At 36.1% G+C, this 12500-nt stretch overlaps 1 protein-coding gene across 19 annotated transcripts in view; it reads right to left on the reverse strand.

Moving 5' to 3' along the window:
• LOC122263604 (inositol hexakisphosphate and diphosphoinositol-pentakisphosphate kinase 2) overlaps positions 1-12500 on the reverse strand; it is a 114658-nt gene that overhangs the window by 52398 nt on the left and 49760 nt on the right. For all 19 annotated transcript variants that reach the window (XM_086553640.1, XM_086553627.1, XM_086553630.1 and 16 more), the window contains 9 exons: positions 10515-10739; positions 9009-9149; positions 8766-8856; positions 8399-8553; positions 7848-7949; positions 7486-7676; positions 7136-7330; positions 6653-6739; positions 6334-6522 (listed from right to left, as the gene is read on the reverse strand). In XM_086553640.1, coding sequence (XP_086409766.1) covers positions 6334-6522; positions 6653-6739; positions 7136-7330; positions 7486-7676; positions 7848-7949; positions 8399-8553; positions 8766-8856; positions 9009-9149; positions 10515-10739 — 1376 coding nt within the window. The remainder of the gene's footprint in view (positions 1-6333; positions 6523-6652; positions 6740-7135; positions 7331-7485; positions 7677-7847; positions 7950-8398; positions 8554-8765; positions 8857-9008; positions 9150-10514; positions 10740-12500) is intronic.

Below are 12500 nucleotides of genomic sequence, written 5' to 3' on the forward strand. Positions count from 1 at the left end.
TTACAACCAGCCTTAGCACTTCTTAACATGTTAATAAGATTTCTTTAAAATCTTTTTTCATAGTTATAGTCATCTAAATGTATGATAAAGTCTTTTCATTATGACTGATCTTACAATAACAAGATAAAAATATTTCCTTTTAAAAGGTAAATTTATATGTATTTCTGGAATTTCAAAACCATGCTTCAACTAAAATAACCATAAATAATGAAAATAATTTCTTATTGTTGATAAATTTCTATAAAAAGATTGAACGTTACACTGTCAATGGCAAATTAAAGCTGATAAAGTAATAAGTTGTGTAATTCTTCATGAAACAAAAAGGAAAGTTATAGCTTTTATAAATTCATGTACTGTATGTGCATGTATTCAGGTACTTATGCATGAGACTTCCAGATTTTCATAGGAAAATCTCTTTGTATCCATTATTGTATGAAAAAATACAGCTTCTTTTATACCACTCATTACATAATTTATTGTAATACAAAATTAGATCTACTTTATGAACACGACTCTAATGTTTGATATCAAATCACAGTTCAATCATCCCCTATGTCTGGTTTCTAGATCATAAATCAATATTTCCCACTTAGCATTAACTTGTATGTTACCCTGTAATTATGTCACGCTTCATATTGTGCAGATATCATGGTGCTTATTCTAAAAATATCTTTGTTTTCGAGATACTCTCTCACTCTCATTTGCTGTAGCTGTATGGAATTCAACATTAACTAATAACCATTCCATAGTATATATTCTGTGTCAAAATCTCTAGTGTTATGAATATCCATGAACAAAGCAGTGGTAAAATCATAATTTTCCATCTAACAATGAATTATAGAGTGCATTTGGTGTTCTATTAATGCATTAAAAATTACCTTATTCATCTCATTGATACCTTCCTCCTTGTATCTGAGCATGTTAAAGTATAAGTGCATATAAAAATGCTTATGTATTCATATGCAGTCACATATGTGCACACAGATGAGCATGCATGCAAACTGGCCTGCAGGTACTCATGCATATACATGCACACATTCCCATATACAAATCCACACACACACATACATATACACATCCATACCCATTCTTGCATCCACACACACACACACATATGTACTGCTCAATATCCTTACCTTCTACATTATTTGCCTTAATCATTCCATTATTATATAATCACCTCCCATTTTAACAGAATATTCCAAATCATAAAAAGGTATTGATGCTATTTCTCTATGTTTAATACTGTTCTTTGCTTCTTACCTAGTCTTTCATATCTTTGTGTTTTTTCCTTTGTTCTTATCTTCCTTCCTTTGTTTTGTCCAGTCCTTTTCAATACTTATATCAGTTGTGTAATAAATCCCTTGCTTGGATTATTTTGTTTCATAATGTTTCAGAAGCATGTAGTATCTTTTTTATTCCCTACAGAATCTTTAAACCCAATGGTATGGGGAAATAACTGTAGTGCACTAGCACCTGCAGTAAGATTAACAGTAGGATTAGGATTGCCCAGCTGCAATAGGATTAGCTTGGCCACATAAGATGGAATTTGAAGTGAAGGGGCTATGCTTTTTTTCCTTGTCTTTGATTCTCAACAAGCAAATCATAATTTGACATTAATATCACAATCAAGCAAGGCTTAGGCTGACTGGTGGAATGCTGTAGCATGAGAACTAATGACACCAGTACCACAAAACAGAGAGCAGCCTCTAATGTCATGGCATGAATATGTGCAATCTTGAATTCTGGCCAACCCTTACCAAGGTATGTATAGACATCATATGTCATCATTGGATTAAAGATATCATAATGCTAAAAAATGTCTCCTTTCTTATTTCACAAACTGCATTATGCCCTTACTAATCTATCACTCGACTTTCATTCATTTCAAGAGAAAAATATTCTCATTAATCTTGCATTCCTTTCATATGTACAAGTATACAGATATAACCTATCCATTACTGTGCTAGAAATCTTTACCAATACTTATGGTTAATGATATATGTATAATCTAATAAATAAGAATAACAATATTTGATAGTCCCTCTCTATTTGTATATGTATTTCTTTCCTCATAGGAATGTTGTTTTTAAGTATCATTGCAGGATACTGGCCCCACTATATCTATCTGACCTATTTAATAAACAGTAAATTAATCATAATTAATAATTCAAGATTCCATTATCTCTATCTATTTCATGTGTAGTTCTTTATTTTTCATCAATATCTTATTGAAGTAATCAGTTTCCTAATGTTGTTCAGTGCTTACATATAATGAAATTCTGTTGTAAGAAATAAAGTGCTGTATTATTTAGAAAGAGTATTCTATGATAAGCATGTTGAGGAAGAACACCAGCTATACTCTTCATGGAAAAAAAATGGAGTATGTGAGATGTATCTGTTAAAAAATAGTGATGGTAATATACTTTGGTGGATTATTTTCATATTTTTTTCATGTAAGGTTGTAACAAACATGGACCCTTTTTCTTTAATCTTATTCTTCAAAAGATACTACTTCCTTAGTATATATGTTTTTAATATCAACTTAATGCCTACATTTGATTTATTCTTGCACTTTACGTCAATTAATCAAATTTTTGTACTTTTGCTATTCTTCTTGCATTTCTTCTGGATTAATATTGTAAACTCTTTGCTGTGTGTTATTATTAACAAACCTTATAAAACTATTCTCGCATCTTTAATAATTGTTTCTACCTCTGCATTGCAAATGGGAATGGGGGAAATGCAAAATCAAGAGCACATTTTAGGTATTTTACCATATTTCCTTCCTAAAGCGTATCAGTCTACATTATTACATTTTTTTCTGAAATCAATAAGTATGTAATATTTGCATACTTAACCTCATGCTTAATTAGGCAAAAAGTTTCAGTTTTTTCTGCAATTCTGAAATAAATGAGAAATGGGGAAAAAGGCAACTTGTGTGTGATGTGTGAGAATGTGGAAAATAATGAGCACATAGAGACATATATCAGTGTCCAACAGTTTAATATAATCAAACTGTTAATTTCCTGGTTGCTGCTTTCCACTGTCATTTTGTCACTGTGTTTAGAAGAGTGAGTTGTAAGAAGCTATGAATGACTAAGCATTGACAGCAACAGCATCTGAAGAATGTTTGAAAAATCTTTGTGCATGTTTGCATATGTGTGTGTGTGTGTGTGTGTGTGTGTGTGTGTGTGTGTGTGTGTGTGTGTGTGTGTGTGTGTGTGTGTGTGTGTGTGTGTGTGTGTGTGTGTGTGTGTGTGTGTGTGTGTGTGTGTGTGTGTGTGTGTGTGTGTGTGTGTGTGTGTGTGTGTGTGTGTGTGTGTGTGTGTGTGTGTGTGTGTGTGTGTGTGTGTGTGTGTGTGTGTGTGTGTGTTTTAGAGAATTACTACTATAAAATCCCAAACATAATTATTCAATTCTTGAGGAAACAAACTTCACATTCATTCATGGATATAACAGTTGTATCCCACCAAACTAAACATACTGGTTATAGCAGTGTAATATCTTTTACCCACAGACTACAATAATAACTGCACTGAGTCTGAATATTACCTCATCACATCTCCTTTAGCCATAAATTAAGGTAAAAGCCTACTCATTCTTTCAGAACTAAAAGCCAAAACACTATAAACAGAATATAACCATTATCTATAAGTAGTACAAAATGCTATCATACAACATTAATAATACAACTCTTGGTAGAAATTATCTTCAAATCAGTCTAAGTTTGCTTAAGGGAAATAAAAAAATGTACAACAGGCCTTTAATCAATGTATAATAATCTACATAGCTAAATATAAATATCTGTAAAATACTTATTAGATATTAACTATCTATAAAATAATGTTTCCAGAAAAAAAGGGGGAGGGGGAATAAAAAAGAAAACAAAATACTAATGCAAAAGTCACAAATAAATTATGTATTTAGTCTCCCACCAAAAATCTATTCAGCATAATGGTACAGTAATAGAAGATGGAGACTGTAAACAAGGCACCACAAAGTCATTCTGCAGTGATACATGATAAAATCTACAGACAACATCAAAGTGCTTCATAAAATGTATATATATAAAAAAAAAAATCTATAAAATAAAGAAAAAAATAAAAGATGAAAATAAAAAAAATGATAATTCAGTACATAATAAAAAAATAACAATAATAAAAAATAATATATCATCATTCTCATGAGGGACATACACACCACTGTAGTTTGGGGGTTCCCCTTTTCTCTCTCCAAGGCCAAGTGAGGATAGAACGACTACAGAGCTAAACCACAAGGCTCAGAAAAGGAACATTTAGGAGAGGTAGGCTTATGCCACAGTGCAACATGCCACGGAGAGGCCTCCAAGAGAAATATCTATGTTGCAGTTGAAGATCTGTTCAGTTTACAGGGCTATCTCTGGTGGTAAACAATATCAAAGGCATATTTACATTTGGAGAAAATAGATAAAAAAGTAATAGAAAAGTTCTTTATGTACAGACATTACCATATGTTATTAGATGTCAGCTGATTCTGACACTTTTTTCATTACTTTCAAGCTAATGTTATTTCATGATAATATCATAAGAGGATTTTCCCAACCTGTCAGAAGAGTAAAAGCTTTTGCTAACCTCCTATGTAAAACTGATGAGGAAAAAAGCCTACCTTCTAAAGAATTACACTCTACATATGTGGATGTTCTATTTACCGAGGAAAGTATGGAACAACCATGCTTTACATAAGTCTTTATAAGTCACTCTAAAAGTATGATTAAAGCTAAGTTAACATGTATTCTTATAAAGAATATAAGCATTCTTATAAACATCTTTACAAAGCACAATTGCTGCACCAGCAATTTGCATTTTAATTAAAAAGTATTTCCTGCTCATAAAGGCACTGATCAAAGTACATGACAGGCATTTAGGTGTTGCAAAATAAACACCTCAGACCTTCCCAACAAGACATTTTCAATAACACCTTTGAAAACATTTTACCTTAACAGTACCCGGTAATCCATTCTATCCCTACATTATGTACAAGAATTGCCTTCCTCCGCCATCAATCTGACAAGTCAAAAGGAGTAATTCCAATCCCAAATTATATACATAAAAATTGCCCAAATCCGCTCTTCCCTTGCAGCACCCCTTCAACCTCTTTAGTCAACCTCCGCTCTACCTGCACCGCGCCCTTTTCCCATCCTCCAAACCCAACCACATTTCAACTGACTGTAACATCTTCATTCTTTCTCTGCTCAGTTGTTTCAGAGTTATGGATGCACAAATGTGTGTTCTGCATCTGCTGCCAAAAACAAACCAGCAAAAGAGGGGGAGAAAAGAAGAAAGTTCAGTAGGGGTTCCTAGGCTGATTTTCGTCTTTTTAAACAGCTTCCTTCTGGCTTAGAGCAATTATCGTATGTTGTGCCAAATTTAATGACAGGGAAGAGTAATTACATATCATTCATGTTTTGATGACAAAAATATATATATATATATATATACATATACATAAGACTTTACAGATTCAGATTCTTTAAGTCAAGCTAATTTATTTTCTAGGCCTGATTCATTTAAAAGAACTTTTCAAAAAATATTGGGGGAAAAAAATCTTTATCATAAATATTTCAAACATTTTCTTTCTTCAAAATAGGTAATGGAAATGAAGAAAATGGACAGGATGTTATAGGATGACAAGTGTTAAGATATATATGCACATATTCTTCTTAAATCCATCACACATTATATAGAACTGCTGTTATGTTTCTCTTACCGACTGTCTAAGTACAGTAACCTGATTAAAGATCTGCAGAGAAAAGAGAATGCAAAACAAGCACCATGGTAGTAAAAGAAATACATAAGTAACACACAAAAGTTCAAAGAGGAAATCATTTTCATTTATATACAACTCAGATGTCAAACAGCTACCTCATTTTAATTGCATGCTTAAGAAGCTTTCACACAATTAAAGTTTACACTGTCACAAAAGCCAGCAAACAAATCAATTCTTTCTTTGGAATGTTAAAGCTGTAAGCAAGGTGGAATAGACAGAGGTCCTTCTATTAACATATAAAGCAAGTATAAAAAGCACCATTAGTGTGACAATCCACTAAAGGTGAAATACAAAATGCATGTAAGTGGTTACTATGGCCAAACGAAGCTCCATACAGATCAAATCAAAAACAATAACTAAAGAAAAACAAATAAGATAATCTAGAAACAACAATCATAAAAACAATAATAATGAAAATATTAGTAATATTGATAATATTGATAATAATAATAATAACGATAATCATAACACACAAACTGTACAACACGATGACCAGGCCGTGCGCACGAGGATCTGCAAACTCACATTTCTAAGACACTTTTCAACTGCTCCAGCTTCCCCTTCTTCTCTTCTGTCTCTGGGTCCGCTCGGTTCTGCTCGATCTCCGCCAGCAGGCCCCGCGCAATGTCCAGCACCTCCTGTAGCTGTTTGGGCTTCTTCAGCTTGACATGCCCATCCTTGTATCCATCATATTTAGCAAATAGCTCAAAGAATCTAGACCAAAAGAAGGAGAAAAGTAGAAGAAAATGACAACATAATATCCTAGGATATATATATATTTACTAGGATATATATATATCCACTTCACAACAAATTTACACTGTACTTAATAATATTGACATACTTGGGATGTCTAACTTCCATCTTCATTTTCTGTTTGGGTGTTCTGTCACCATGTCTGATGACAGCAACCACACAACGCAGCTCCATCCTGTGGGAAATCATGTTCTGAGGTACTGAGCTTAAAATTTTTGCAAGCTATAACTGACTCACTCTCCTTTATGATTAATTACATAATATAATAGAAAAATCTGTTATGAAAGTATGAAATGAAAATAATGCACTGACACATGTCTGGCACAAACCCTTTTGTAATAAATTTTATTTAAAGTGCTCTACAAGAGCTCAAGCATATCTGGCAGATACTATGAACTACTCTCAGACCTAGACACTAATCAGCCAATATCATTATCTCAAAATGGTATATCTGAAAAACACAAAATTAACAATGCATAATACAAATTATATCATTCATCAAAGAAAAACAAATCCAAAACATTACCACAGTACTACTTTCAATATTCTCTACCAGCACCATTTAACTTACATCTTCCCAAAGGTTGTTGGTACAATAGGAGGATCGTCTAACTGGAAAGGAATTGCCCAGGGGATGTGGAATGTTGGCGCCAGTTCACGTAATATCATGTTGCCGAGGATCTTAGCACAATCATCGTAGTATTTGCTGGAGTTCTTGACAAAGCTAAACCCATTTACATCACATACATAGGACTTTCCATTTGCTCTGAGGAAGGAATGGTAGTGTGATGTTTATATACATCAATGTACATATTCATCTTCTTCTCCAGATCATCGCAATTGTTTCATACACTATTATCAATGTGTGTATATATTTGAATTATTCTTACATCTTCAAAGAAATGACTGTCAACAACTTACCTTAATAAATCAAACCCACAGACTGTCTGCTTAAATGCAATACACACTTTTCTTGCTATTAGTTTTTCAGCATTGGATAATATCACAGGGTATCTAACCTCCTTGCCTTCACTATCTCTTTCCACTTTACCATCCAGTGCAGGTGATTTTCTTGCCTCTGCATGGGCATAGTCAGGTCCTACTGTATATACCTGGACATTTGAAAACATAAATGAATTATTTTTGTGTGAAAGCTGATTTTAGATGACCTTGAATGATTTTTTTGAGTTCAAAAATGAAATTTTCATATAGATTATCATAATTAAACTATTTCTATATCGTCATGATTGGATAATAAGATTAAATACTTTTATGCTTTATACCTTAACATCTGTTCCATCAGTGGGCATAAAATCTTCATATATATATGACCCAGTTTTTCTAACTCTACTCTCTGGAGAATAAACACTGCTTCTGGAGCCAATCTGAAAAAAAGTTTCAATAAATAATGAAATTAAGGTTTACTAAGAGTATAATAACATTAATATAGTTCTATTCTTGGGTGATACCTTTGAGTGATAAAAATTATCATTCCCACCCATTTTCCTCTTTCCCTCTTTTCATTTGACTTTTACAGTTGCTCTTACTATTGTTTCTTTCTTATGAAACAAAAAATATTGGCAATAAACCATAATCATCACACTTTGCTATTTGATTTTTTTTTCTTCTAAAATAAGTGTCCTTCCTCATTTTTGTACAGTGGCAAAACAAGAATCAATTTTGGTGGCAGCGGTGGGATTACAAAGCTCCGTGCTTACTTCCTTCCTTCATTCTCCTCAACTTCTTTTACTATTTCCTCTCTTCTGTTCTTTATTGTTTTCCCTTCCCACCATCCCTTGCCACTATCTCTCCTCTATGAGCCCTTTTGCCTCACCTTCCTGAACAGTCGCTGGGATCCTCCTCCTGCTGAAGTGGGGTAATAGATGTAGATGTTGTGGTCCTCGGCGGAGACAGGCTTCTCCACGAATGGTTTGTTGAAGACCACTCCATTCACCTCCACATGATCCTCACCCTCGATCAGCTCTCGTTCTAAATAAATTTAAGGGTTTCTTTAATAATCACTTCTTAACTTGGTTGATTTTACAAAATGAAACTGATTCAGAGTTTGCGGTAAATATGAAGAAACATCCTTGTTGGCATATTCATGGTATATTTCTCTATCTATTTCTATCCATGGGTCACAATGCGTTTGGCATTAATAAGTGTGTGTATATATCAGTTTTTTTACTGTGTGTACTTACTAGAAGGATCTTTGGAATCTCTGTCAAGAATAGCAAATCTTGGTAGCTCAATCCCCTCTCTTTGTAATGTGCTATACACTGCTCTTCTATCCTGGAATATTTAGAAATTAATCATTAGTATACTGCCCACTACACTCACCTTAAATCAGTTCTAGTATATCAAAGTTATGAGCATAAATCTGTATTCTACCACATAACAACTTTTAATGTCAAAATGCATATATACCAATATGTCTCACTCACCTGTAGGTCATACTGCATATCAAGATTATTAATGATGTAAGGCTTACGCAGCTCTGTATATGCCTGGGCTTTTTCTAGTGGGAAGCCCTTTGAGTGAAAGCTGATGAGGCAGTCACATACTGGCCATTTTTCTACGGGTTCCTGATTGAAAAGAGGAGAAAATGAGAAATCAGTGGGACATTTTGATAAAGAATTTGTGGTAAAAATGTTTGCTAGAATATCAGGCATACATTACTTTAACATATGAGTACTGCAAACATTTTAAAATATCAATTGAACAGTGAATACAACTGCTACATTGTAAAAAAGATTTGTAAGCAATCAAAGTACTTGTCCTCATGGTTTTATAATGCATGAACATATTAAATATGGAAATAGTAGCAAATAACCATCTCCACCATAGAGCCCATCTTATTTCCCAATCTTTCTTACAGTTAACACCCATGGGAACTCATAAAAGTAGGTTGCTGATAATAATGTTTCGCATATCTAACCGTCCATCTTTTAGGATGAGTCTGACCTTAATTCTTAGACTCCACTCCTTATCAGCCTAATCATTATCTGTCAAGTGTAACTGAAGGTCAGATACATAAAACACATTATGTCATCAGACAATGAGTCTTGTGTAGCAGATTTTTGGTCTTGGAAGATAAATTGAAGTATTTTTGTTCCCTATGCATTATAAAAAGATGACTCGTTTTATCAATAGCTACGCCAAGAACTTGAAGGCAGTGGTCCTTCTGTGAATCTTAGAAGAGATCTTGACGACTATCTTGATGATCCAACTCAATCTTACAGAAGCTGCTGGGAAGTCTTGAAGATTTCATATAGTATCCCTTCATCTTACCTGAAATCCCGAAAGTCTTCCTCCTTCGTTCTATCCTCTATATCAACTTACCTTCGATACCCTTTCTTTTTGGAAAGTCCCTAATATCTCCTCCCTCCCATATTCTTTATCACGCACACTCACCCTGATTAAAATCTTGAGCCTTGAACAAATCTTGGTCTTCTTATAAACTCACCTTGAGTAAGGCCTTGGTAAAAAGAGAAAAAGTCTCGAATACCTCATCCTTTCTTCCTCTTTCCCTCCTTATCACGCAGACTCACCTTGAAGAAAATCTTGAGATAGGACCATTAAAAACTGCCTTCCTCCAACACAATCTTAAACTCTTCAGATTTTAGTCTCTTGCACCTCCTCTTTCCCTCCTTGTAAACCTGAAGTAAGACCTTGCGACAAACCCTAAACATCTCCCTCCTCTTTCCTTTTCATTTCCCTCCCTTCCTCCCAGCCAACTCAACTTGAGTAGGACCTTGAGATAAAGGCCTTAATACATTCCCCTTATCCTCTTGCCTTCTCTCGTACACAAACTCACCTTAAGTAAGGCCTTGAACAAGATAGAGGCCTCAATACCTTCTCTCCTTCACAAAATCACCTTGAGTAAGCCCTCCCCCCCCCCCTCATCCCAACTTCTCCCCTCTTAACCTCCAACAAAAAACTAAACTCACCTTGAGTATGACCTCCTCGGGGAAGATGACGGGCCTGAGGTACTCGAACTCCTCCAGTCGCGTGAGGATCTCCTTCATGGGCTTGGAGCCGGACTTCTTCTCCATGGCGCAGATCCCGACCACCACCTGTTTGAAGGGCGCCGCCGCCATCTCGCCCTCCTCATCCAGGCCCACGCCCAGGCGCCCGCATCCTTCCGAGGACGAGTCTCCGCCCGCCACATCATTCTACAGGATTGGGGATGAGGGGAGATGTGGAAATAGAGGAGTGGAAACAGGGGAAAGAAGGAGAAAGAGAGAGATGAGAGAGAGATGAGAGAGAGAGAGAGAGAGAGAGAGAGAGAGAGAGAGAGAGAGAGAGAGAGAGAGAGAGAGAGAGAGAGAGAGAGAGAGAGAGAGAGAGAGGTGGGGGGAAAAATGGATATCGTTAGTCGTCTATGATGATGAAGGTACGAATAGGAGGAAGGAGAATATGCGTAATGGAAGGGGGGAAAGTGGGAGAGTAATGAGCGAAAGATTAAGCGACAAGGCCGATAGAAATCCTGACCGAGAGAAATAGGAGACAGTGGAGAGACGGAGAGGGAAACAAAGCATCGTAGCATTCACTTACTATCTACAGTTCATCCTAAATCTCTAGAGCTCTCTGTATCTAATCAAATAAGCTTGATCTCAAAGAAAAAAAAAGAAAAAAAAAATCTTATCAGTTGTTCATGCACCATTGCCCATTCTTGGAGGAAAAAATCAAAACGAAAGTAAAAAGTATGTTACTGACTTTATATAACAAAACTTAGTTTCTGAAGACGTCCGTAGAGAATTATCTTAAATATCGCAGTTGCCGACGTGAAAAGAATCTGTCCACTCAAACAAACACATGCACATATTGATGTACTTATCAACAAACACACACAAAGTCACACGTGTACAGTATATAAATGGTTGAAGCGAAGTGCCTGCACGTGAGGCCACTGACTTTGGCAAGTCACAGAGATAAATGATTCTCTTCTTCCTCTCTCGCTCTCTTTCTTTCTCTCTCTTTCTCCTCCTCCTTCTCTCTCTCTCTCTCTCTCTCTCTCTCTCTCTCTCTCTCTCTCTCTCTCTCTCTCTCTCTCTCTCTCTCTCTCTCTCTCTCTCTCTCCTCTCTCTCTCCCCTTCCCTCTCTCTCTCGCAATACATAGCCACATACATGAACACATGGACCCATTTCAATTAATATGAATTTGCTTCAGGAATAAAACATTCAGACCATCATGTACTGACGATATATAAGAATGACGAATTTTAACGATGATGACTATGATGATGATGATGATGACAATGATGATGGTGATGATGACAATGATGATGATGATGATGATGATGATAATGACGAAGACGATGACGATGAAAAGAATTCTCTAACACATATAAACATACATATATATTCAGTAAGTGCATTAACGAAAACGCAACTAGAAATCCCGCCCTCAGGTTGCAAGCGCCTACCAACCCGTCCATAACAACCACCCACACTCGTATCTCATTCTAATTATAGCTTGAACTTGCATCTGGCATCCAAGAGTTCATAACCCCCCTCCTCCCCTTTATTACCCCCTACCTCCTCCTTAATCAACTTCGCCATGCTCTGTCCCGCTTCTGAACTCACTACCGTCTTTTATTTTTATTTTTTTCTCTTTCTGTATTTCTCAATGCCTCCCCCCCCACCTCCCACCACACATACACACCAATCTCTCTCTCTCTCTCTCTCTCTCTCTCTCTCTCTCTCTCTCTCTCTCCTCCCCCTTTATTCCTCCCTCTCCATCTCTCCCTCCCTCCCTCCCTCCTCCCCCTTTATTCCTCCCTCTCCATCTCTCCCTCCCTCCTCCCCCTTTATTCCTCCCTCTCCATCTCTCCCTTCCTCCTCCCATCTCTCCCTCTTCCCTCCTTTCTCCCCTTTCCCCCTCCCGCTCCCCATCCCTCTTTCCTCCTCCTCCTTCCCTCTTTCCCCATGCC

Source organism: Penaeus japonicus, unplaced genomic scaffold, assembly GCF_977035675.1.
Source record: "Penaeus japonicus unplaced genomic scaffold, GWHDUDI00000001_assembly GWHDUDI00000028, whole genome shotgun sequence".
Lineage (NCBI taxonomy): Eukaryota > Metazoa > Arthropoda > Malacostraca > Decapoda > Penaeidae > Penaeus > Penaeus japonicus.